General features: G+C 40.0%; 1 protein-coding gene and 1 pseudogene across 6 annotated transcripts in view; both read left to right on the forward strand.

The window, feature by feature from the left end:
* LOC309367507 (uncharacterized protein) overlaps window positions 1-26,833 on the forward strand; it is a 48,135-nt gene that overhangs the window by 4,108 nt on the left and 17,194 nt on the right. For 4 of the 5 annotated variants that reach the window (XM_081906898.1, XM_081906901.1, XM_081906900.1 and 1 more), the window contains exons 2-7: window positions 25-131; window positions 5,387-5,503; window positions 8,189-8,344; window positions 18,194-18,280; window positions 20,700-20,838; window positions 22,693-22,787. In XM_081906898.1, coding sequence (XP_081763024.1) covers window positions 48-131; window positions 5,387-5,503; window positions 8,189-8,344; window positions 18,194-18,280; window positions 20,700-20,838; window positions 22,693-22,787 — 678 coding nt within the window. In that variant the 5' untranslated portion in view covers window positions 25-47. The remainder of the gene's footprint in view (window positions 1-24; window positions 132-5,386; window positions 5,504-8,188; window positions 8,345-18,193; window positions 18,281-20,699; window positions 20,839-22,692; window positions 22,788-26,833) is intronic. The other variant, XM_081906902.1, reaches the window with a different exon arrangement.
* On the forward strand, window positions 21,169-21,771 carry LOC309367550 (activated RNA polymerase II transcriptional coactivator p15 pseudogene; annotated as a pseudogene). The gene has a single exon. The product of its transcript is annotated as an activated RNA polymerase II transcriptional coactivator p15 pseudogene (transcript).

Consider the following 26,833-nt stretch of genomic DNA (forward strand, 5'->3'; position numbering starts at 1 on the left):
TGTTTACCTTCTTTTCTTTTGCAGTACTTCCCTCACAGTAATGCGATATGGCAACCTGCTTACACCTTTACAAGAAGAGTACACTTCCTCCACTTCTGGATAGGTACCTCCCAGTTAATTCTAGGAATCAGGTAATCTTTTAAAAGGTGCCATTGGCCTTGAATGCTTTCAGTGTAGTCATTTTATGTGAACTCTGGAATAGGTTTGTGTCTTTCGTCTCCTCTTTTTAAGAAAGTCCCATGATATAACTAGGATGTGTTTGTCACATGCTCAACTGATGTTCCTCTTCTCCATTACAAATTTTAATTGTTTTTCAGCCCAAATTCACTATGTACAGAAGTTACAAGGCAAACAAGGAAAAACAAAAGCACTACTGAAATGATTTCTCTGATTGGTGGCTTGCTGTAAATAGATTCAAATTTAAAACAGATAAGACAGGCCAGGCTGAGGAGAATCCCAGTTACACAAAAAGGGAATCCTCTCATATCCTCCATCAAGATCTAGGTCTAGGATAGCTTACGGTTGCCTTTGGGCTTGTTGACCATTGAGGCATATTCCCTTTCCTTCCAGTAGTGATAAAGCGGGATATCAAATCCAAACTCCTCCTCTTCTTCTTCTTCTTCTTCTTCTTCTTCTTCTTCTTCTTCTTCTTTGCATGACTCTGTATCAAAGAGGACTAATTTATGTATAATTTGGGGAGCTTTGGTCATAGCGAACGTGGCCATGAGGCCAAAAAAAGTTTGGCCACCTTGATCTAGTCTGATTAAGAGTTCTGGAGACCACGAAAGCATGCACCCTATTTTGTGATATTTTTGGTTGGTCTGATAAAGGTATTGCCCTAACATGGATTTTGGAGCAGGGGGGAGAATTAATTTATAGCAGCACTGATAACTCTCCTAATGACCCTGTATTAATGAATTACCTTTATTACCATGAAGGTACACAATGCTATTTCAGTGTCTGGGGTGTTGTCAAAGGCACAGATCTGTATGTAAAAACTTTTTTTTTTAAGTCCTTTTCTACTCTAAAACATCACTTTTAGAGCCAGAAACACCTTCAAAGCAAGAGGCAAAAAGGATCTGTTACAAGTGCAAAAAGGATGAAAGTGGCATACATCATACATAATATTGCCATAGTAACGAGGCGATAAATATAGCCATTCATGGCAAAGTGTGGAGGAAGGATGCAAACAGGCCCTATTTATTAACACTGAAGTTAAATTTAGTTGAGGCACCCCTCCTGAGTATTGCAGAAGCAGTGGTGACTTGTAAATCCAGTACACCCAGGGTTTAAAAAGTGCATCCTTACATGATCATTGATAGCTGGAGTAGCCCAGTAGACTGGTAGGTGTTTATCTTCCCCACTCACTATGGACAACTTTGGCAGGTGGGCAGGACCACCTGCATGTCAATCATCTGGCATCATAATGTCATCAGATGATTGACACCTTTCAGAACTTCAAAGGAAATTACTATAGAGCAACCTCCTTTGAAGACTGACTCCAGGTGTGCCTGGCTCCCTTTAGCTGAGAGCTAATGGTCGGTTAGAGGCAACCCCTTTGAAATGGTCTTTGGAGCTTAATTTGGCCAACAGACTGGAGGCTCACCAAGTCTGAGCTTGGGGCAGGGGGGGAAATCAGACATATAAATTACAAATAAGCCCCTTGTTACAGCTTCAAGTTCAAGTGGGTGCTTTTTCTGAAAAGTGGAAGAATGCTGGAATAAGGATATAATCATATGGCACACATCTCTGATCCCAGTAGGGTGATGTTATCTTAGGTGCCTGCTCAGAAATGCACCCCATTCACTGGAACAGAGATATTCAAATAGTTGTGAAATGTGCTGGTAAGGGATGATATTTTTCTCCTTTAAGGCACAGTGTCCCGGTTTTGCCTTGAAAAGAGCTGGAAGTTAAAGAGTCGCACGTACAATCCCTAGAACGAATCAGTCATTCCTCTAATCTGTCTATGGTGTCTCTTGGGGCCCAATCACATAACTAGATCCATAACTAGTTCTCCTATATTAAAAGCAGTTAAAAGCAGCTGGACACTGTGGAGTAGAGCCCTTTCCACTGCACTGTTTTCCTAAATCAAATCCCTCAACCCCACTTTTATTTGCCCTGCTGTGGAAGAAACACATGTACCGCTTAAACGTTTACCTTTTCCTCTACACGAAAAAAGCAGCTTTTGGAATTAAGCCGTCGATTTGTGACATGGCTGAAAGGCCACAGCTGGTACCTTGACTTTTGTGTCAGAGTCTGTCAGCACTTAATGCTGCCCATCCATAGAAGTCATAGAATTGTAGAGTTGGGAGGGACCAGAAGCGTCATCTAGTCCAACCCCCTGCAATGTAGGAATCTTTTGCCCAACACGGGGATGGAACCCACAATCCTGAGATTAAGAGTCTCAAGTTCTACAGTGCTATTGGCGTGACACCATTGAATAAACCACAACTACTGAATTCTGTATTGGCCTAAAGATATGATACAGAGATGCTGTGTATAGTGTGATGGGGTGAGATGATGAAGCATATGATTCTATTTTATCTGGGAGCATGAAAAATACTTTTTGAGTTGCAGCAGCTACAGCTTGTCAGGCTCCTTGACTGCAGAACATGCCTGGGTTTGGCTTATCAATGTGTTCCCTTCATTTTTCTCCTCTCAGTCCAATGTATAGTGGTACCTCGGGTTACATACGCTTCAGGTTACAGACTCCGCTAACCCAGAAATAGTGCTTCAGGTTAAGAACTTTGCTTCAGGATGAGAACAGAAATCGTGCTCTGGCGGTGTGGCGGCAGCAGGAGGCCCCATTAGCTAAAGTGGTGCTTCAGGTTAAGAACAGTTTCAGGTTAAGAATGGACCTCCGGAACGAATTAAGTACTTAACCTGAGGTACTACTGTACTGAACTGCAGACCTTTCATAACTACAACTCAGTTTCCTATCATTGTGGGAAGGTTGAACTTCCTGGCTACTTAAAAATTTCCTCCACCACCCTTTCGATTTTGTTGCCTCTGCAGGGCTGCTCCATCCCTCTGGCCCCTTTTGTAAATTCTGAGGCTTTACACAAGTAGACCTTTCTGGGAATGGCCAGGATTATGCATGTTTGCAGCGTGTCCTTGGTAGCAAAGAATGACACACAATGTGAGGAGAGTTCTTGCCAATCTGAGCAATGTGCTTATTAAGCAGTATGTTGGTTCTCATCCAGAGACAAAGGTTCCTTCTATAAACAGAGAGGGGAAATCATTTTAAGAACTTTTTAAGTTTGGAAAGGTGTCTTATATACAAGTTACTCTTTACAAGTAATTTTGTTTTACTTATGTCTTTTGAACTTCATTTCTTATTTCTCATTGTGTTCACTCATATTGTTTTCTGACTTATTTGCAATGCATTATTCAGGAGAATGAATATGCTCAAGTTTCTGATACTGACAATAAATTTTTGCGTACACGTGCTTTCTTAAAAAAGAAAAAGGAATTGATTTTCTTATTTAAATGTGTTACCCCAAATTCTTAAGTCATATGTTCCTCTTTCATTTATTTTATCTGGGAGCCAGTAGGTGTAAATGATGCTCTTATTCCATTTTTTTTAAAAAATGTAGTGTTGATCATATATTTTAGAGAAAGTTCATTTCTGCTCCTCTTTAAAGAAAGCTCAGCTTTGCCAGGGTAACACACACCACCAGATTCAGATTTGACACGCAACTAAAAAAAAATTCCTCAGAACACTGAATTTGTAGACAAGTTTGGTCAACTTCTGTCTACCTCAGATATGCACTTGAAACATGACATAGGCTATTAAAGATATAGCTTCACCCATTCTGCATTGCAGGTGACCACAGTTAATCCTGCACAGCACCACATAGGGGTGATTTAGGGTCATGTATGTGATGTGCAATGGGATGCAGGTGGCGCTGTGGTCTAAACCACAGAGCCTAGGGCATGCCGATCAGAAGGTCGGTGGTTTGAATCCCCATGACGGGGTGAGCTCCCATTGCTCTGTCCCAGCTCCTGCCAACCTAGCAGTTCGAAAGCACACCAAAAAGTGCAAGTAGATAAATAGGTACCGCTACGGCGAGAAGGTAAACGGTGTTTCCATGTGCTGCTCTGGTTTCGCCAGAAGCGGCTTAGTCATGCTGGCCACATGACCCGGAAAAACTGTCTGTGGACAAACGCCGGCTCCCTCAGCCAGTAAAGCGAGATGAGCGCTGCAACCCCAGAGTCGTTCGCTACTGGACTTAACTGTCAGGGGTCCTTTACCTTTACCTTTATGTGATGTGCAGATTCCAGGAGAACACCAGGTTTATTTATCCTCAAAGCCAGTGGCATTTCTCACACTTATTTACTGAATTTAGCTTGTAACAGTTAATTTGTGCTTTGCTAACAAATGCATTTTATATCCTTTTTAAATGGCATCTAACTACTTAATTAGTGGTTGGGTTTTCTTGGAGTTGGATTTCCAATCCTGCGTCTTTTGACGGTATTCTGTTTCAGACCATTTAAAAACACAGACCAGTGGAACTGAATAGGTTTGCCACCTTTTCCTTTGCCTTCAACATCTGCATGGCCAGCAGAAATTCAATTGTTGTGGCTTCTCCTGGTGTGGAGATGGAGTAATGGGAAACTCCAGTAGGACCCTTGTCACTGAATGCAGCTTTGCAAAAAATATCTTGGACCCTTTCTTGTGCGTGTAGGTCACCTCAGCATAAGGCAGCACATAAGTAGTGACCTGTGGCAGCTCTGCTGGTCCATTTTTAGAGTTTTGGTGTACATCAACTTTATGGAGTTGTAAAAAACAACACCACAGTGTTTTCCAAACAGAAAGTGCATCCCCAGGTCAATAGTTTCAGGCCTGCATAATCCAGTGCTATCTACTTCTTGCATGGTTTCAAAATGTTATGTCTAGCATCCTATTCTCAAGTGGCCAACCAGAACCCCACAGGCAGGATCTGAGCACAGCAGCCCTCTCTCTCCCTGTGGTTTCCAGCAACTGGTATGCAGAAGCATATTGCCTCAGGCTAAACTGCAACAAGCAAATACAAAAGGCTTGTAAAAACCAATAAGTAAACTTACTTAGTCCTCTAGTTACAGTCCTGGCACAAAGGAGAGCTATTAGAGCATGCTTTCCCCTCGCTGGACTGTGATGCTGAATTTCCAGTGTTTAAGAGAGACCTTGAGCCATGTTTTTATTTTTTAAAATCTGTGTTGCTCTTGAAAATATGCTTGCAATGTCTTATGGGGTGGGAGGAAATTTGAGTTACCTTTCAATTGTACATAACATGCTTATATCATCCGATGCCATGCAAGAGAAAGTGAATATGGTGTTAGGGTGAGAGGCAAATTTAAATGCAATTGCTTGATTTCAATTTTTGTGTACTTTGTTTTTGTCTAGAATGGTCTGAACCTGCAAACGATAGAAACAGACAGTAAAAAGAAGCCAAGAAACAACAAACATGTTTTAAGTGATGAAGATAAAGATGAGCTCATCCAGCGATCTCTGCAAGAAAAGGTAACAGTCCACCATGATAAATGATGTCTTTGATGATTCCTCTGCTTGCGAAGGTGCAGCTTAAAATGTGTCCAGAGAAGCTGTTACTAAAGGTAGCCCATTTTCTGTATCTTGAATGTGGGATGGATCCAGTTTCTAAGCTCTGTTTGCTAGCTAGACATGGACCCCTACGTCATGGCTGATGGGGAAGGAGAGAGACTTCTCTACTGTTCTGTGTTGTTATGTCAAACAGGAGCATTTGACTAATATGCAGCCAGCCCATTCAGTATGCAGGTTCTTCAGATGTGGGTAGAACACTTCAGTCATGCTGAGAGATCCTAGTCATATGGGAGGAGCTTGTATTGATTCAGTTTATGCCATTGTTGCCCTTCCAATTTTCTTTTGCAAGAAACTAGAATATAATTTTTATTCGTTGACTGAGTCTTTAAATTGGGTGGGTGAAGAGGGGAACCTGGTGTCTTCCATACCTTGTTGAACTAAAACCATAGCTGTCCCTTTTTTTAAGAGAACTTCCCTTATTCCGAATGGGATTCCTCGAAAGAAAAGGGAAAAGTTGACAGCTATGACTAAAACTCCCAGGATCCACTCCCAAGCTAGTGGCTAGAAATTATGTGGTGAGTGGCCCTAGCTAAACTGGCATTATTGTTTGAACAACAAAACAAAAAACAACCAAAACCCCTGAAGAAGTGTAGAATCCTAAATAGTTGTAATGAAAAGTATCCTTCTGGACATTCTCCAAGCCCCTGAGCTGCAAGCAGTTCCTGTTAAGCCCTGCTGAGTGAGTGTTTAAATGACCCAACCAAGCAGACAGAGTAAATTGCATACTCCCTCTCACACCTCCTGAAGAAGCAGCCCTTTCAGTGCTCATTCCATGAGACAGAGACATGTGATCAGACCCTGTTCATGTTGGGTCATTTTACATGTTCTCCCAGAAGTGTTGAGCTGGTCAAAAATTGGCAGCTCGCACACTCCTGGAAAAACAATCAAAGAGGGGCATGTAAAAGTAAAAAATGCAGTTTTCCCAAGAACTCACCAAATTGTTTTCAAATCATTAAAATCAATGCCTGCCTGTCAATTGGAGTAAAACTGTTGTAGCTTCCATAGTTGTAACTTCTCAGTTGCTCACTGCATTAAAGAGAAATTAAGTGAGAGATTTCTGCTTACCAGATTTCTGCGTCTTAATGCTCAATGGTCCAAAAACTGCTGGAAGGTGAGACAAGTATGCTTTCTGAATAGTTGGGTAGAACTATTTTGCTAATCCCTCAATAAGGGTTATGCAGACCAAAGGAAGTTGATTCAGGGAAGAGATCTGGAATACTCTGCAGAAATACCTTTTTGTGTTGAATTGCTAAATGATTTCATGGTTGTTTGTTCATTCATACATTCAATTCATAACTCATCCTTCCACCAAGGAACTTGGGGTGGAGTAAATGGTTCTCCTTTTCCCCATTTTATTCTCAAGCACAACTGTAAAGCTGAGAGACCATGAGTGGCCCAACATCACCTAGTGAACTACAGAAACCTGCTGTTATAGGAACTGTGGTGTCTTCCAGAATCATTCAGAAAAAGTATGATTTTATCTCACAAATAGGCAAAGGAATAAAGCTACACATTGAATGAAATTTGGACTTTTGCATTTAAGCACTCAATAGCACCATCTGTTGGAGGCTCACCATAAGTACTTAGCATTTATTATTTCCACTAAGAAGTACAAAGTCTTACAACAGAAGTGCTGTTTCAATGGTTAAGGTTGGAATTTAGGGTTGCTAATGTAATATAGAGGCTATAATTTATTGACACAATGAAAAGACAATGCATCAAAAGAAAAAAGAAGAAAGAAACGTTTACAAAACACCTTTAAAAACAATGACTCTGACATTGTGCAGTATTGAAGGAATGTCAGTTTTAAGGAGAAGTACATATGCCAGTAATAAATCTTAGCCTGTGTTTCTTTTGCAACATGCATGCTGTCATCTAGACTTGTATGGAGCAACAAGAGTTACAATAGCAATTTATCACAAGAAAAATGGTGCGACTATTGAAAGGGGTTTTAAAGAAGCCACACGGCTTCTAGTACAAATGCTGTGATGTTTCACAGAATATCCTCTTTGACATGGAACTACATTTTGGTGGGTGTAAGGTTGCACGGCACAAGAAAAAATATGTATTTGGGAATGCATGGATTAAGGGCAGCATAAAGAGGCTTTATTGCCATATACTAGAGTAAGGTGTCACATTGATGTAAAACGTATTTACTCATCCCGATTAAAGTGCAATAGAAAGGCATGACAGTAGGTGGCAGTGAAGAATTGCACTAGAGGAGCGCCCTGTTTGGAGGGGGGAATAATATTTTCTTAGCAGTAGCAGGTTATAGCTTGAGTGCTTGCAAAATGTGATACCTTCCAAGCTGAAGCACTTTCTAGAGGGAAATGACCTGGATTACGCACGGAACTGGTTTGTTGCTGTCTAAATTGATTGCACAAAAAGTGCTTTGGTTAGCTGCATCTATCACCCAGGGAATTCTGTATAAAGGATTTCAAAGCACCTCGTTTGGCAATGCAGAAAACTGCCAATTGGATCTACTCTTGCAAATTCCCTATTATGATTTTCCAGCAAATTAAACATCTCTTTGGCTTTTTCCATGAGAATCTAAAAATATAATACTGCAAATCTCTTTCATTTCAGCGTTATCTTGAAACCTATGAGAACATGTATAAGCTGAAAAATTTATTGAGTAAACGCTACAGGACATTGTTGAATGAGAAAGTTAGAAAGCAACGAATTCAGATCAAGATGTCTGATCTCAGAGGCCAACAACTTCTTAAAGACAAAACAAAAAAGGTAGGCAATGATATTCTGTAGAAGGAAAAGGAGAAGTTGCCTGGTTGACATTTGCCCAATTGAGAATTTGCATTGACTTTGAGGTCTTATAAATCATGGCCACAGAGAGGAGAAAGCTTTCAGAGTCCCCCCCCCCCCATGTGTTTTGTTGATTTTGTGCAGAATTGTACAATAAAGTCAACATTGCTTTTTAGAGTTGTCTAAGCTTTTCATGAGCGTTCTGTCTGGACCTGTGCAAAAACGTTTTTGCACGCAGTTCTACTAAACACTGCAAGCTAGCATATCAGCAGAAGGATTCTTGCTTCAGCCTTTACAAAACGGCAGAATATGTATGTTTCATCATCAAACTACTTCGCTGAAATATGCCTTTATTACAAACAGGAAATTTGCTGCAGAATGGAAGATTTTCACTTTGATTAGAAGCACATAATTAATGACAACACACTCCTTTTTTGATGCACTAAGGTGTCTTAGGTAACTGCAGAAATTGGGCAACCATACGCTTCCCACAAAGTTCACAAAACCTCCTGGTGCACACAGGCCTTAAAGGTAGCTCATTGGAGACCATTGTTCACAGTGCAGAGTCGAAATACCCATCCCTCCATGCACATGGGAGAAATTGACCGGGGACCCTAAAATCTGCTGAAGATTTTACTTCTTTTTGATCTTGAAAGCCTTTGGGGTGCCAGCAGCCCTCATTTTAGCCTCGTGAATTTGTTTATTAGACAAACTACTTCTTTCCAAACTTTGTCTGTTCTATGGTGCCCTGTATTTGAATGAATATTGTTGTTTCACTCTCAGGCAAGAAGGAAGCAGGCTATCAGCAGTTACTGCAACTGCTTTTGAAATGCTTTAATATGCAACCAAACTGAATGTTTGGCTACCATGCAGCAAACCAGCAGGCAGTCCAGCTCCAACTCCCATTAATTCTACTGGCATGACCAGTGGTCAGGAATTATGGCAGTTGTAGTCTAGGAGAGCAACAGGTTCCCCATCTTTGCTATATAGTGCTTCCAGTTTGGTTCCTTAGTGAACTTGCAAAAAAAAGGGGGGGGGCTGGAATCATGCTAACTCAGAGTTTTGTAAACTGTTCTGATTTGTTTATTCTGCCATCTGTGCTGACCCACTGGCTTCCTTGGTCTGGTGTGCAGAGTACACAGGAATCATGTGGTCTTTGGAGTACCAGGTGGCGTAAAGGTAGCATGATTGGAATGGTACCTCCAGGACCTGCCAGAAGGAGGATGCTGTGCTGATAAGCCCAAAAAAATTGAAATCCCAGTGTTTAATGTTCAAAGGAGGACATGGATTCTGGGAACATAAAGACCAAGCACAAGAACCCGCCATGCAGTTCTTCTATTGAAACTTAACCCTTTTGCCACATATTCACATACAGTACAGTTGTATTATTTTTAGCACCATTAATTATAGTTATTAATTATTTAATTATTATTTATTATTAATTTAATCTATGAATCACTTCCCATGAGTGTAACATAGATAAAACAGTTACAGATACAAAAACAGTGAAAACAATTGCACATATAAAAACAATTATAAACAAAAAAATCAGTTTAAAATAACAAAAGCACATACATGCCTAATATAAATTCAAATCCAAAGCAGATTGGTTATACACATATAGGCTCTGTTCAGACCACTAAATTGCGGGTGGAGATCATGTGGACCTCCAGAAGTTGCTCAACTCCAACTCCCATTATCCCTGACCCTTGGCTATGTTGGCAAGGATGGATTGGAGTTTTAGTTCAGCAACACCTGAAGTTTCCCAGGTTCCGCATTCCTGCTCTAAAGAAATTCATGTAGGGTAGAGGTGGAGTTTGTTGCTGTGATCCCACTGCCACCTTCCCCGTAGGCACCCTGTGCAGCTTGAATGTCTGGGGAAAAGGTTTATGGTGCAAAATGAGCTGGTACTTGAATACGTATGGATTACTTGCAGACGGCCAAACATAGAATATGTACTTGTTGTTTTCACACTATAGTCACAAGCAAAGAACTTGTACTTTCTGACGCACAACTCAGAGAGGCATTTGTGGAGGAGCTGTGTGTGTTTCTGCTAGCACCAAGCAGTGCAAATAGAACTGTACAAATAGCTTGTGCATCATGTTGCAGACATGGCAGCAGCCCACAAGATAGTAATTCATATGCTTGTTTCATTTGAGATGCTTGCACATTTTTTTATCATCTTCTAAGGCAAATTGCTGCATTTCTAAAGACTCCTCTGCAATTTACAGGATTGAGCTTCAAAAAAAACCCCCAAACATATATCTAATATGACATTCAGGTCATTAAGAGTAAGTGTCAATTTTTAAATGATGGTGTTTTCTGGTATGTTCAAGGTTTTTAAAGCATTTTATTTATTTTTAAATAAGTTGTTCATTGTGAAGCCTGAGAATTCAAAAATAAAACAAATGAAACTGGTAAACTGAAAACACATTGCGTGGCATTGACTAGTTTGGAAGGAATTAAGCACACAGAGAGAAATTGCTTTTTCTGGTTTAACTTTGTATAATATAAGATGTAAATAGTGCCATTAATGGCTGCAGATGGACTTCCTTGGTGTTGAGAGTGCCTATTAAGTATAAATACAAAATGAATTTCTTCAGCAATGCACATTTGGACCTTCCATATCCATTGTGGGACTTTGATTTTACTTTAAAAAAAGAAAATAATGATATTGCATTTCAAAAGTGCTAAAAAGACACTTTCTTCTATTTCTGTTTTCTACTGCCGAGTCGATGCATTTCTATTTTTGTGACAACATCAATGGTTATAAAATTAACTTTAGAAAAAACTGTCCCTTTCTGTGCACATTTCTGAAAGAGTTAAGAATTGAAGCAGGTCAAGCAGAATTGTTCATCAGGTTTTCACCAAGTATTTAAACAGCCATCACAAACGTAGTTGTATGCTTAAAAAATGAGAATTATTATTCACACCAACTATGCACAGTTTTTGTCCAATTAATCATAATCACACAGGGAAGAAATGCATTATATATTCTAAAATAATCTGGAACCGCTATGTTGAAAAGGCAAGTCGGTTTTAAGAGGCTAGTTTAGTTACTAAGCAGACCTGTATAAAAATAAAGAGTTGCTTCTTTCATTTGACTCCTCATATGACTCTGAAGAGCAGAGGCTGAGCTTTTTACTGCAAGGTGGGAGGAAGACGCCTTCTGTCTTGAGAAGGCTAATATATCAGGCTGTCTCTACAAACCGATGTTAAAACAGAGACTGTAGGCTTATTAGCATCCTATTAATATGTGCATAAAATGTAGTATGTGTCTCAGCCCAAATACACAGATTGGGAAATCAAAGAGAAATCCTTCACACCTTTTGCTGACTTCATCCTGAACTTTTATTTATCTTAAAACAACTTCCTTAAGAGAATTTCCTCTTCTAAAGGAAACACTTATCCATATTTAACAGGCAAATTCTGAATTGAACTATCTTTATAGTTGTGTGATCACCAAGAGACCAGAAACTCCTTTAATTGTTATTTTTAATGTTGACATGAATGGAATAGTCATTTTGAGTGACAGTTTGGACTTTGCTTTCATCTGAAAGGAGAATAATAATTTTAATTACAACTTCAGTAATTGCCCTTAAAAAAAGTTCGTCTTTCTTCAGAAAACATCAGAAATAAAGTATATACCATTTTTGAACAAGACTTTAATAAATAAAACTTCAATAAATTAAGGCAGTGAGAGAAAAAGTCCTGCTGGAGGCAGGGATTAGCCAACAGAAAAGAACCGTTCTAATTTAATTTGAATCTGTTTATGACACAATGGGTTGTATCAAACAAATTTCTGCTCAATGTAGACAAACTGAATAGATCTATGTTGGACATGTCCATAAGCCCTAATCTCAGTATGACTAACTTTGGATACAACCCATTAGTATGTTGTGTCAAGCTTTGCAAATTTCCTTTTGTTTTGAAATTGCCTAGTATTACTATTTATAGTAAACGGTGACAACCAGAACACTTACTTCATACAACTGCATTTTGTACAGATTTCACTCAGTGCATTTTTTTTATATAGACAAGTTCATGTTAAGAGTGTTAAAGTAAACTTTGCAATAACACTGACCCCTGCAGTGGGGGAACAAAAAGCACCATATTTCTACAAACATGTATTGTGTTTTTTGTGTGTGGAACTTGAGACGAGGCTAACGCTTCAAAACAGTATCCATCTCTGTGTTGAATTTTCCCTTCTCCCATGGGCGGGGGCAGGGGGGCAACTGCCCCACCCCAATCAAGTAGATCAGTAAAAATACAGTCGTACCTTGGATCCCCAATGCCTTGCGACTCAAATATTTTGACTCCTGAATGCCGCAAACCCTGAAATGTTCCGGTTTGCAAACCTTCTTTGGAAGCCAAATGTCAGACGCGGCTTCGATTGAGTGCAGGAAGCTCCAGCAGCCTTGGTTTTTGAATGTTTTCAAAAGTCGAATGGTCTTCCGGAATGGATTCTGTTCGAGAACCAAGGTATGGCTGTACAGTGGTACCTCGGGTTTCATACGCTTCAGGTTACAGACTCCGCTAACCCAGAAATAGCGCTTCAGGTTAAGAACTTTGCTTCAGGATGAGAACAGAAATCGTGCTCCGACGGCGCAACGGCAGCAGGATGCCCCATTAGCTAAAGTGGTGCTTCAGGTTAAGAACAGTTTCAGGTTAAGAACGGACCTCCAGAACGAATTAAGTACTTAACCTGAGGTACCACTGTACTTAACTAACTGAGGTTCTGCCTCCCTAATTTGAAGGCTGCCCCCCCATAAATCCTAGCTACACCCATGCCTTGCAAACATCTGCGCACCTTTACACATGCTGAGACAGCTTCTTCCTATGCTTTTCCCAACCCCACTAAAGGCAGCCAATGAGATGTGCATGAGGGAGAATAAACACCGGATGATAAAATAGTATGGGAGAGTTAGCCAGGAAATTGGGAATCTGTGAACGGAAATACAATTCAGGAGTGGTATACTGCCCTATACCTGTAGATCTCAGGGTGGTTCATGAGGGGTACAGTCCATTGCTCTGGCAGAGAAAGTAACTCAACAGATCATTAGGGGTTCCAGAAACCTCAACTGTATGTAGATGACTTTTACAGTGCTCTCACATTTTCCAATCTGACAGAGCTCTCTAAAAATCTGTACTTGAGAAAATATTTGGGAAATGCAATACAGGTCCCACACAACACATTTGGGACTTCAATGCAGATTGTGGTTGAATGGGCAGCTTTGGTGGGTTGTGTAGTTTTAGTTTGTTACATCGTTAGTGCCGGATGAAACGAGACAGTGCACTTTCAGGGTAGGGGAAATGTACTAATAGCTCCATTGCAGGTAGCGAGGAAGCAGCAGAGCTCAGCATCAAGATCAACTTGGGAGACTGGGAAAAGTGCTTTTATTGCACCATTGTTCCACCCAGTGCTCTAAATTGCTGCTTTAGCAAGAGAGATGTCAGGTACCTATGAAGGCACCGGTGAGCTAGGTAGGCCTCTCCCCTGTGGACTGATTACACTTGCTGCTTCCACATAAGATGGAGCAGCATTTCCAAAGGAAGGGAATTCTTACAGCCATCCATAAAAACTGCCCTTGTGAGACAGAGGGCCTTGTAGTGGTGGCATCTCCCCCTGAGTGAGATTTGGATGGCTTCCTTGAAACTCAGACAGAAACGTATTTATTTCAGTAGAGTATTACGGTGTAATTCTGCTGGGGGGGTTGAAAATAACTTTTGTTGGCTAGTTTGTATTGTTTTAACAACATGATTGTTGTGTATTGTATTTTTCACTGGTGTAAACTGCTCTATAATAGGGATGGGGAACTTGCGGCCCACGAGATTTTTCTGGACTGCAACTCCCATCATCCCTGACCATTGGTCATGCTGGCTGGTACTGGTGGAGTCCCAGAACATTTGGAAGTCCACAGGTTCTTCACCTCTGCTATATAAGCAGAAGAGTGCCATATAAACATATTTTTTATTATTAGTAATAGACAAACAGTGATACAGCTCTTCCCTGACACTTGATATTTCATGCAGAATTACAGGTTTGTGGTTCAAGTGCTCCACCACCTGCCTGCTTAGGCCCAAATGTACTTCTGCTGTTTTATATTTTAAAATATTAATGTAAATTTTCAGTTGTCCACACCCCCAACCTAATTCAGTATTTCTTTCTTTTACATTTTTAGCTCATTTTACAATGTATATAAAACTGATAGAACAATTATAACAACAAGCAAAAAAGACGTAAAACAAAACTATAGTATAGGCACATAGAATGAGTAGTTGCATATGAGTTAAAATAACAAAGTCTAGGTAAAGACAATCAGTCTTATCAGCTCATGTATCATTCCAGATTTGCCAAGCTGGTGACAAGGGTTGTCTTGAAAATGCGTGGTATTTTCGTGGCATGTCATGAAGGAATGACAAATCATATAAAGTGTCTGGAGGTTCCAGTCCTTGTCAAAGTCTCAAATTATGTGTGATTTTCTCCATTATAGCTACAGTATATTCCAGAGTAAGTGATAGCCAGGTGCCCAATATAAGATTTTGGGCTATTTTCCACTGAGTTACAATTACTATTTGTGCTGCCGAGATCATTTAGAAGAAGAAGAAGAAGAAGAAGAAGAAGAAGAAGAAGAAGAAGAAGAAGAAGAAGAAGAAAAGTTTGGATTTGATATCCCGCCTTTCACTCCCCTTCAGGAGTCTCAAAGCGGCTAACATTCTCCTTTCCCTTCCTCCCCCACAACAAACACTCTGTGAGGTGAGTGGGGCTGAGAGACTTCAGAGAAGTGTGACTGGCCCAAGGTCACCCAGCAGCTGCATGTGGAGGAGCAGAGATGCGAACCCAGTTCACCAGATTACGCTCTTAATCACTACACCACACTGGCCAATTCTTTTGACCAAATATTTACATTGATATAATCAAAAATATTCAATAACATTAATGTTATACAACGAACAATATTTTCTTTAGCAATATTTATCATTTCTGTAAAAATTAAATTCCAAAAATCTTACACCAGCTGACATTCCTACCATAAATGATACATATTATAATATGTACCAAGCTTACTGCAGCCACTCCGACAATTAGGTGATATAGAAGAAAACATGTTTGACATTTGCAAAGGAGTGTGATACCATCTGTGTAATAATTTTAATGAGTTTTCCCTAAGAAAACTGTCAACCGATTTAAAGGGCTGTGCTTCACAAATTTTATTCCAGTCCTTGGGAAGAATTTGTGTTCCAGTATCTAGTTCCCGTGTCTTTTAAAGGGGTTCCATAGATCCATAAGTTACATTAAGCAATGTAGAGTACAATTTAGAAACTATTCCCCCCCCTTTTATCCATTGTGCTTAATAAATTTCCAGATTTGTTAAGGGTCTCAGAGCTTGTGCCTTTACATTTTATTTTATAATAAAACTAAGAATTTGATTAAAATAAATCCAGTGTGTGTTAAGATTTGACAAAATTTATTTTATTTACTTAATAGATATAGGTTGATTATTGCTATAGAACTATCATAATGTGTATTAACCTTTGGATTCCCAGTGTTCAAACTGCTTATCTCTCCCTGGCTGGACTGTTGTTTCTTTTTGAATGCTGTATATCATAGAGACACATATATAGTCGCCTACAGGAAAGTGTGGACCTTGCAGAACTTTTCAAATAAAACAGAAGGGCTAGCATACGGGCAGCAAAGTTAACAGCATCCTAAAGGCAACAATCAATTTACTATGCTTACTTTGAAATGATACCACTCTATTGTAACAAGAAAGGTAGCACAGCATTGCAACAGATGCGGGAGGTTGCAAAATGGATGAATTGTAATTCTTTGGGGATAAACACAGCCGCTCTACTGATTAGGCATGTTAGCTGTATGTTCTGAGGCTCAATGAGCCAACCAAGGGGGCTAAAAAACACTCTGCAAAACTGCATATTCTACCTCTCAATACTTTTTCCAAATCTTTATTTTGTTGTTCCTCCTTGCTGGAAGAGTTCGGCAATAAAACAGAACTAGGCTATGATGAAATGACAAGGAAATACAGGCAAATGCTCTTCTCCCTACCATTTGAATTTCAGTAACTTTATTGGTACTATAAAGTTTTAAAGTGCGGAGAAAGTTAGAACAATCAAGTGGTAGTAAAAGGCTGTGCGCCCCCCCCCCTTGCCACCCCATAAAGGCTTGCTTTAGCTTTCATAATCCATTTACAGGTCCAGTGCGTGAATCAGTTTCTTTGCTTTTTCACAGGGGCCTGCTTCAAAAGGAACTGCTCTTAAGTTTCTATTTTTCTCCAGTGTTACCAAATTAATGCCTAAATTTTGATTCACTCACATTTAAGTGCCGGTTCAGTTTTTCCCCATTTATAAATAATTAGCACAACAGCAAAAGTCCTGTACAAAAATGATGTTATAATGAGAAGAGTTAAAACAATTTAACAATCAACCGTTATCAGCCTACCTTTGATCAGTAGATGACGAGCTTGTTAAAATAGTACCTTCCAAAATAGCCTATAGTTGCTAGGAGACAAAACAAGGGATCAGGAACTCTCCAGTTTGATTCTTCGCTCTGCCATGTACCCACTAGATTGCATTAAGAAGGCCAGACTTTCTCAGTCACCGCCACTTGTCTGCAATATGATCTCAGCCCCTCTTTAAACTTCCATGATTGTCGTCAATGTTAAAACAAGATACGTGTGTGTGAAATGCTACATAAATACTAAGTAGGTGAGATTATTGGTTTGTTTTTATTATATGTTTGTTTGTTTTTTATCTTGCCTTTTTATGTTGTGAACCACTCTGAGCGGTCGGTATACACATTTAATAAACAAATTAACTCTGCATGGTAGTCTGGTATTATCCTTATTTTCGCAGTTGTGGATGGGGACGGGGCTGAGAATATAGGGATTTTCTCAGGTTAATCCATGACTTTGTGGAGTGGGGCTGTAACTCACTGGGAGCTTTCATGCAAATGGTTCTAGGCTCAGTGGCTGAAATTGCTCATTAAAAGGATCAGGGAAGAAGTGATGGGAAAGGTGTTGTAGATGCTTTGCTTTCAGAACAGATAACACTGGGCTCGATGGGCCAATGGTCCAACTCAGTGGCCTGGTTCAAATGTAACAGAAAATGGTCGTTTCCTCCTTCTTGACTGAGTCATGGCAAGTTTCAGTCTCACTTCCTTTTTTGTGCACCGAAAACATTTCCAAGTGAACATGTTTAGGACTGAGCTGTATGCTATTTATGCCTTCTGCTGAATTTTGATCCAAAAATAATTTTTCTTCCATTCTGCTAAGGTGTTGCCTTTTCGAAAGTCCTTTCAATAAAGAAGAGACTTGAAGGGTTGGTTGTTGTTTTTTAAAGCAAACATTTTCTTAACAAATATTGCTTTAAATCTACATAACTGTTGTACACGGAAGAAAATGGAGAAGACAAAGGAAGTTCTTGCCTCTACTTAATTTCTTCTTGCCTCCAAAGTATTTTCCTTTGGGCAGACAGTCATTGTGCCTTCTAATGACACAAACTTGAAGGGAAGTAGAAAAAAAGACTACAAACAGGTTTTATAAGCCTATCAATGGGAATATGTGGCTACAAATTGCTGAGTAAATGGAACAGCCTGCTTCCTAAGCCTGAGTCTGTGAGTCTTATGTCAAAGCATTTGGGGTGGGGCAAAAACACCAGGGGGTGTTAGGGATACCTGCTGAGCCCTAATTGGTGCCCACTGTTGTTAATGGCTTCCTGTGGCTGGATGTTTACTTGTCATTTGTTTTGAGCTTTGTTTCCCAGCTACTAGGGAAAAAATACTGACCAATTTTTTTTTATCTTCTTTTGAAAAAGTGTATCTCCAGTCCCAGAGTGCCCTTCTGCAGTTTGTCTCACGATACAAAATACCTGGAGTCCATGCCACACTCAAAAAATTACCTGGTAAGGTACAGGTCTCAGCTTGCTCTTATTATTGTAAGTGGATGGTTTTAGACTATGTTATAAGGACTAGAAAGTACCCCAAGAAAGATTGCTGTCTTTTTCTTTAGAATACCCAAGTGTTCTCTTTTATGGGATGTTGGTTCTGTATCTGTCACTGCCAGCCACATACGGTAGAAGCGACTAATGTGAAAGTGAAGTACCCTACAGATCTGGACTTCAAGCAGCCAGAAGCCAGAAACGAGTTTCTGGAAGTCGCCTTGGTTACTTAGTTAGTTTATTATAATCACACATCCAAAAGCATCCCAAAGCAATTCATGTATCGAGAGGTTTCCAAAAGCAATTTACAATAGTGAAATGTGAAGTGCCTAAACATATTATATAAAACATTACAGCCATAATGTACAAAAAGTGTTCATCCGCAGAAAAAGTAATCTGAAACACAATATATCTGCTTGCTCAACACAAGATGAACACCAGTATCACTGAGCATTGAAAGCAATTAAATCCTTTCTGAAATTCATGGGCATTAAAGACTTCTGTGTATCCAGACAGCAAGCACAGTATAGCTTAACATTGATTTCAACTTTCCCAGGCCTCTCACCAGAAGTACTTGGAAGGACCACAACTTCCAACTGTTTCCCATTGTTAATATCTGTTCAAGCCTGCCTACTACCCCACGATTGTTTGTTAGCACTAGGAAAATTATAAACTTGAAATTTAAAAATTGGCTACATAGCTGTTGGCAGATATCTGCTTTAAGTTGCAGCATCACTAAGGAGTAAACAGTGGGTAAGACTCTGACTTTTATGCAGATCTTCTTGATGATCTGCTGCCCTTATGGAGATTTGTTTTGTTTTGTTTTGTTTGAACTACAAATTGATCTTAAACAGCTACTCACATCTCTTTGTGAAAATGCAATTTATCTTCAGGAACTAGCTCTTAATCTACATATCTTAAAGTACTTTCTCAAATGCAGATTTTCACTTTTGGATACATAATAGGAATACATGTCATAACCATGGAGAAAAATGACTTTCAGTTCAAAAGTAGTGTATGCATGGATACTATATATATTATCACAATTTATCGTTACTGTACGTGCAATTTTCTCTAATGGCCTGTTTCCCTGTATGCTATGCTATGTTCTGTTACTGAGTTGTTTAATTTGCTTGTGGGTATGTGGCAACTTTAACAGATTCCTTGCCAATTCCAAGAAAGTAGTCCTGTTAGTCTGTAGCAAGAGACCTTTCATTCATTGTTGAAGGCCCTGGCATTCAGTTTGAATTAGCCTTATCCTCTATTCCCTTTTCCCTTTTCCTCTTTTATGAAGAAACCCTTTCTGGGACCCCACGTTTAAATTCTTCCCTGGTCTCCTTGCTGGCCCTAATAGGACCAACTTGGCCAGTTAGCCCTGATGATCATTTGATGTCTACTGACTGGGTTTTGTCCGCCCCCCCAAATGACCCCTGAATTTTTGAATTTTATTGATATTGATGCTGCATTTTATGTTGTATTTTATGCTGCTTTTGTCACATTTTAATCAATGTTTTATATTTGCTGTCAGCTGCCCTGAGCCCGGTTTTTAAACCGGGAAGGGTGGGGTATAAATAAAAATTTATTAATTTTTTAAAATTGTTTAACTCATTTGCTTCCAACTCACTCACTGCAGAGAATGAAGTAAAAGTAGCTGAAGAGATGTCAAATATATTCACCTTCTGCAGAAAGAAAAAGAAATTTACACTCATGAGAGCCGATGAAGAATTTATAATAACAAATCCAATTCATTCACTTGTTTTATTCTAGTTATTGTCTGTTTTAAAGGGGAAAACAAGTAAAGCTACTCTGACTGATTATATTCATTTTTAAATTTGTAAATAAAAGTTTCTTTGAACAAATGCAGTTAAAAAAGGATTACATATTGTAACTTCTTTGACTGGGGTTTGCTTTAAACCAAGACAAACTATAAGCTGTATGCCCAAAACCAATATTTTAAATCAAATTGTATTTGCTTTCACTTAGAAGCCACTTCTGTATTTAGCACACAACATAAAATGCAAATCCTGTTAAATTGACAGGGATCAGATATATCCTGCTAATGTGATGGCCCTTAATCCCACAGTGGGAGTAGGACGCTCTTGTGTCCCTGCTTTTTAGCTAATAGATATGCCATAAACTGCAAAGAAGACTAGAGGGAAACACACAATTCAGCAATATGCTTCTGGTTTCATTACAAGCCTTGCAAAATCCAGTCTAACCAGCAGTTTCTGTCCACCATAAATAGCATATCCAAAAGTATCACAGTTCCCATGATTCAGTATCTGATTAATTCGAGATGTGATACTTGATAAAATAAACCATGTTAGATTTGATTTTGGTGCTATCCATATGCCTCTCTCATTCTTTCTCATTCTCTCCTAAGATTATAGGGTTGCAGAACGAATTAACTAAACTTGGAATCTTAAAGAACCAACAAGACAATGAAAACTTTTGGAAACTCATCCAGGCAGGCATTCATGGTTCAAAGCTCAAAGAAAAGCTTCCAGATATAAAGGCAAAAAGCTGAGTATCTTTATAATGTTTTCATTTTAGAACAGCTAAAAATGTCTCATCCAAATAGGTAACAGTGTAGATTTAATGAACTTGGTGGGAAGCAGATTCATTCAGATCAGAGTAGTACCCCCAAGTACACACTTGTATTGAACAACTGCTTTCCCTGATGATGACGTTTTCCTTTGGCAGTCCCCCCCTCCATCAATTTTGTTATCCTAGCTAGGGGTTTTTTTTTTGGGGGGGGGGTGTTATTTTTGAGATTGTACAACCAAAAACAGCAGAGTCTAAAACCCCACCTGAGAGGGAGCTCCAGGGGGGAAATTGCAGGCAGGAGAAAAGTGGCCTTCTCCTATCTGCCTGCTCTACCCTAGAAACTGCCCCCTCTAGATTCAACTTTGCAGTGAAACCCACTCACATCATAAAGAGCTCATAACGGATAAAAAAGGCAAGCCGAGAGGAAGGCAGTGAGAGCAGCGGGCTCTGAGTGGAACAATGTCGAAATCAAAAGAACTTGTGTCTTCAAGCTCATCTGCCAGTGATTCGGACAGTGAAGTTGACAAAAAGGTGAAAATGAAAAAACAAGCAGTGCCTGGAAAGCCTGTGAAGAAACAGAAGACTGGTGAAAGCTCCAAAGGTGCTGCCTCCTCCAAGCAAAGTAGCAACAGAGATGAGAATATGTTTCAGATTGGTAAAATGAGATATGTCAGTGTTCGTGATTTTAAAGGTAAAGTCCTAATTGATATTAGAGAATACTGGATGTATCAAAAAGGTGAAATGAAACCTGGCAGAAAAGGTATCTCTCTAAATCCAGAACAGTGGAGCCAGTTGAAGGAACAGATTACTGATATTGATGAAGCAGTAAGAAAACTGTAAAGATGAGCCAAGCAGAAACTCCGCTGTTATAGGTTTAAGTAGTCTTTTTACATGGTGGGATTCATTTTCTAAACTACTTGTTTTACAAGCTATTGTATATTTGGATTGCAAAACAATTTTCAAGATGAGTGCTTTTTAAATGTGCATTAAAAGTGTATTCTGGGGGAAGATGAAAAAAAATAAAAAAATAAAGAGCTCCTAACCCACCTACTCTCAGAAGCCAGAAACATCATAGCCAGACACTGGAGAGACCTGTCAGGTATCAAATGGACCAATGGTATCAAATAGTATGAGAAACAGCCTTACTAGAAAAACTAACTGATAAACTGAAACTGACACTGGGACAAATAGAGGAAGACACCTTCACCCTGGTATGGCTCCCCTTTATCACATAGACAGCCCAACAAGACAGCAACAAGAACTCACCAACAGCATACAAATCAATATGGCTAACCTGATCCAAAAACACCCACCCACCCCACTCACACATGAAAATAAAGTTCACCACAGCCAATCACAAACAACCACACCCTAGGCCAACCCCAACCTCTCTCATCACCAAAGGAATACAAGCAAATAGTAAAGAGAACCTGCACAAGCGACGCTGACACAACTCCCCCCCCATCCACTAAGTAGAATAGAAACATCGCCACCCGACCCCACTCCCAATTACCATGCCCCTTCCACCTCTTTCCCCTTTTCTTCCTAATGTAGTACTAATGTCTCAACAAATGAAACTGATCTGTAGAAAATGTAACTTGAAAAAAGAGACATTGCACATACTTTTGTAAACCGCGAAATATTTAATAAAAATAAGTTTAAAACAAAACAAAAACAAAACTTTGCAGTGAAGAAGCAAGAGCAATAGTCATCTGGAAATACAAATTTGCTAGTAATATGTAATACATAACTTAGTTATTAATCACAACGTGTCAACAACAAATGACAAAAAACAATTTACTTAAATACTTTGTGTTTTTAATTGACAGTGTTAGCTACAAAGTCTTTGCCTCTGGTAACTTCAGCAAGAACCAGTCCAGTCCAGCCTGTTGATGGCTTTAAAAACAGTAGCAGCCTGAAAAAAGTAAGCAAATACGTGTTTCTGTTTATAACCTTGGATTTCTAAGCACTCTACTTTATGAGGCTTCTAATTATAGTCAGCAGTCTTAACTCAGCTTGATGGGTGGGTGGGAGATTTCTCTGATAAGATGCTTCATGCGATGCTTAAATAGGCCTTAACTTTTCTACATATCTGAATGAAGCTACATTTTATAGTCCTGTAAAATCTCTGGCTTCCTGAACTGTGTTGATATCAGGTTGTGTCCTGTTGCTTTCAGTAAGTCTACTTTAAGAAGGATTCAACCTATAATTCACAAGTGACTCCCTCCAGGCTAGAAGATTTCCCTAAAATGCCCATAAGAGTTATTTACTCCTTTGATTCAATATTCTACATTTTTATAAGTAGATAACTCAACAATTGCTTTCATGGGGTAGGGAGCACAATTGTACACAAAACACCTTTTGTGCAGGGTGCTCTGCTCAGTATTTAACTTCTTAAACTAGTAGTGGTGGTACAACCAGCTTGGAAGCATCTTCCGATCACTAGATGCCTGTGTGTTTTAGGGAACACCTGTCTACACAACTTCTGGTGCCCTCTCTTGTTCATTACCTGGTATCAACAAGAGGTTCCGTGGCTAAGTCCTGCTTGAACCTTGATTCAGATTAAACCCTTGCTTTCCCTTTTTCCTCTGTGAGACTAGAACTGTTCTGCAATGGGTACTGTGGCACAGAGTTTCCTGTCAGAGGTGAGGAAACAGGAAGTATTTGCTGTGGTTAGGATGCAAAGGGACAGGTGGTGTGCTAATGCCATTTGCTTCCACCATGGCGCTCAGGAGAGTTCCTTAGTTTCCTTTTCTGATCACAGAGCTTTGCACTGCACAAGAATCTGCTCCTTCAAGAATCCCTGTTTTTTAGGAGTGGTTTGTCAGGTGCTAGGTAGAGCTAAAGTCAAAAGTGGGGTGCGGTGACTGGGAGCTCTGAAACTATATTTCATCTTTGGACTCTCTCAGCACAACCATTTGGATTCTGCCTGATCTCTGCAACATAAATGGGAGATTTTAAAGAGTCTGGTGATAAAATATAGGTGGTTTTTTTAAAAATATGCTCAACATCTGAAAAGCTTTCTGGCTCATTTAAACTGAGTTCAGCTAATACTATATACAGTGGTACCTATGAGACCCTATGAGGAACGGCTAAGGGAGCTGGGCATGTTTAGCCTGGAGAAGAGGAGGTTAAGGGGTGATATGATAGCCATGTTCAAATATATAAAAGGATGTCACATAGAGGGAGAAAGGTTGTTTTCTGCTGCTCCAGAGAAGCGGACACGGAGCAATGGATCCAAACTACAAGAAAGAAGATTCCACCTAAACATTAGGAAGAACTTCCTGACAGTAAGAGCTGTTCGACAGTGGAATTTGCTGCCAAGGAGTGTGGTGGAGTCTCCTTCTTTGGAGGTCTTTAAGCAGAGGCTTGACAACCATATGTCAGGAGTGCTCTGATGGTGTTTCCTGCTTGGCAGGGGGTTGGACTCGATGGCCCTTGTGGTCTCTTCCAACTCTATGATTCTATGACCTCTGGTTATGAACTTAATTGGTACATGTGAAGATGTCTTGTGTGAAACATGTTGTGCAAAACTGTGGCCCAAGTCACATCCTGGAGTTTCTGAGCTCATGGGACAGCAGACAGAGATACCACAGTCGAGAACTCAGCTTTCTTTAAATAACATGTACTTAGGAGTTCTTAGGAGAGAGGGTGAGCATTGAAGAAAATGTTAAAAGAAGAATGAATGATCCAAACTTGCCTTAGACCCTTAACCATCTCCCCTTGCCCTTCTCCATTTAACTGTGTACTGTTTACCAGCTGTGCCCTGAAAAAAGGATGCAGGGATGGCTGAGCTCTTCACACTTCTGTGTAATGATCACATCATGCTTCCAGTCTGCTGTACCAAGCAGTGTGCTTTGGGCAAGTTGTCAGGTTCCTGGATCTGGCTAAAGGGTTAATTTGCAACTTGAATTGTTTACTCTGGTATTTATTGCATTCTCTGAATTCTAACAAAAGGGGAGACATGATTTTGCAGTCTGACATGCCATTTATCATTATGAGCTTTGAGGTATCTAATCAAGTTTCTAAACTTTCTGGATAACTTTTGACATTTTAGATGACAGTTACCATGCTGAAGTAAAAAGGAGTACGTCAATATTACATGCTATGCCTCAGTAGGAACTTGGAGATTCACCTCAGTCTGTTCTTGGTGGGTGCTTAGAGAACATGAGACTCTCGATGCCCCCTGAAAGGTGACCAAGGAGCCACGATCTGGTGTAAGATTGAAGATTGACAGCATATTAAAGAAAGCCAAACAGAATAAAGGTGGTTGAACATTAGCATATAATGATCATGTCCTGAAAAAAAGTCATAATCATAAGATACTTTCTGAGAAGAGCAAAATTTTCAAGGTCACCACAAACTGGAATGCTTGATACCATTTCTGACACCACAGTTGTATATAGAACATGGCCTTAGAGGAGCTTGGAGACAGTCATGTAGCCCATCAAAGGGGCACAATAAACAGGTTGCAGTTTGAGGGAGCAGATCCTGTATCTCACTTCAGCTGCTGGAGTTGGTAGCATTACCTCTTTATCCACCCCAACCCTGAATGCATCATTCACCCTCCTCCTCCTCCTCCTCCTCCTCCTCCTCCTCCGGGCTGTTAAGTTTTGGAATTTGGAGGGGCATTAGGGTAGGTTTGGAAAAGCAGCACTTACCTCTTTTGCTTCTCCCCCTGAGGCCTCGGGGATGAATATATAGTCGGGGAGTGAAAAAGGAGTGAATTGGCAAAGCACTCTCCATTTCCCACCCTTGACAGGCGCTAAGCTGGTAACGTAAGAATTCTTGTAGTGAATTGGTTCACGTAGCCCAGCATTTTGCTTCTGAAAAGTGGGCCATTGGATACCTTTGAAAGCCCACAATCAGAGCATGAAGGTGATATTGGAGACAAATAGATGATTGCCCCCAGCCCCAGGTGCCGGGAGGCGTATACACTCTGAATATGGAGGTTTCTTTTTAACCATCATTCCCTCTGTTTCTGCTGTTCAGGTTGTGGGTGTTTTGCTGATGTAGCAAAAGAGCACCACTCAACAAGGAGATACTGGCTGAAGAACAAAAATATTGAGGGAGGAACTAAGGGAGGGGGGACTTGACAAATAGCCCAGTGGCCAGAGAATGCTAACTGTTATGGGGAGGCTGGGAAGAGGAATTGAGTATTTTGGAGGAAGGCATGGTTGTCTGTCTGGAACAGAAACACTTCATACTTCAACATTTTCCTGCAGGTCCAAAATGTTACGACTAACAGCTGTTGACAAGACTTAATCCTTCATAAATTTGTCTTGCCCTTTAAAGATCTGTCTAAGCTACATCACCACATGTTCATGTACTGATATCCATAAATTAATTCCATGCCAGATTGGGATCAGTAGTGCTCCTCATTCCTGAGAAACTCCCAACAAACCCAACGACATTTTTTAGAATGCGAAGAAAACGTTTTACTTTGGGTCTGAAACTGAAATCTCTTTGGGACTTGCCTTAGAAATTCTTTCCTGCAGGTACTTCTGGGTGACTTCTGTAATTGTTTCCCAACGGAGGGAGGATTAGTGGAGATGTCACCAAACCGTTAGGAGGGCCTTGTTAGCCTTTCATCCTACCCCAGTCAAAGGTAGGCCACATGGGCCCCTGTTTGCCTGGCCTAAGACAAATATATCTTGGCTGAATCCTTATTACTGTGTGTCTGAGGGAAGCAGGGGAAAGTGTTCACAGATACGTGAGAAGAAAATAAAATGGAGAAATGGAGACGCACCCTTTATATTGTTGGAATGCCTAAGGGCCTCTTGGAACTGAATTCAAATCTTATTGGAGATTACAGTGTGATAGAAAGAGAGCTAAGAGCAAGAAATAAATAAGGCAAGCTATGTGCATCTAGCTTTCAGAAAGGCTTGGTAGAGCTTCTGCTTTGCACTCAAAGTTTCCAGATTCAATCCCAGACATCTCCAGGTGGGGCTGACAGAGAACCCCCATCTG

The sequence above is a fragment of the Podarcis melisellensis genome, assembly GCF_964234715.1.
Source record: "Podarcis melisellensis genome assembly, chromosome: 3".
NCBI classification, from domain to species: Eukaryota; Metazoa; Chordata; class Lepidosauria; order Squamata; family Lacertidae; genus Podarcis; species Podarcis melisellensis.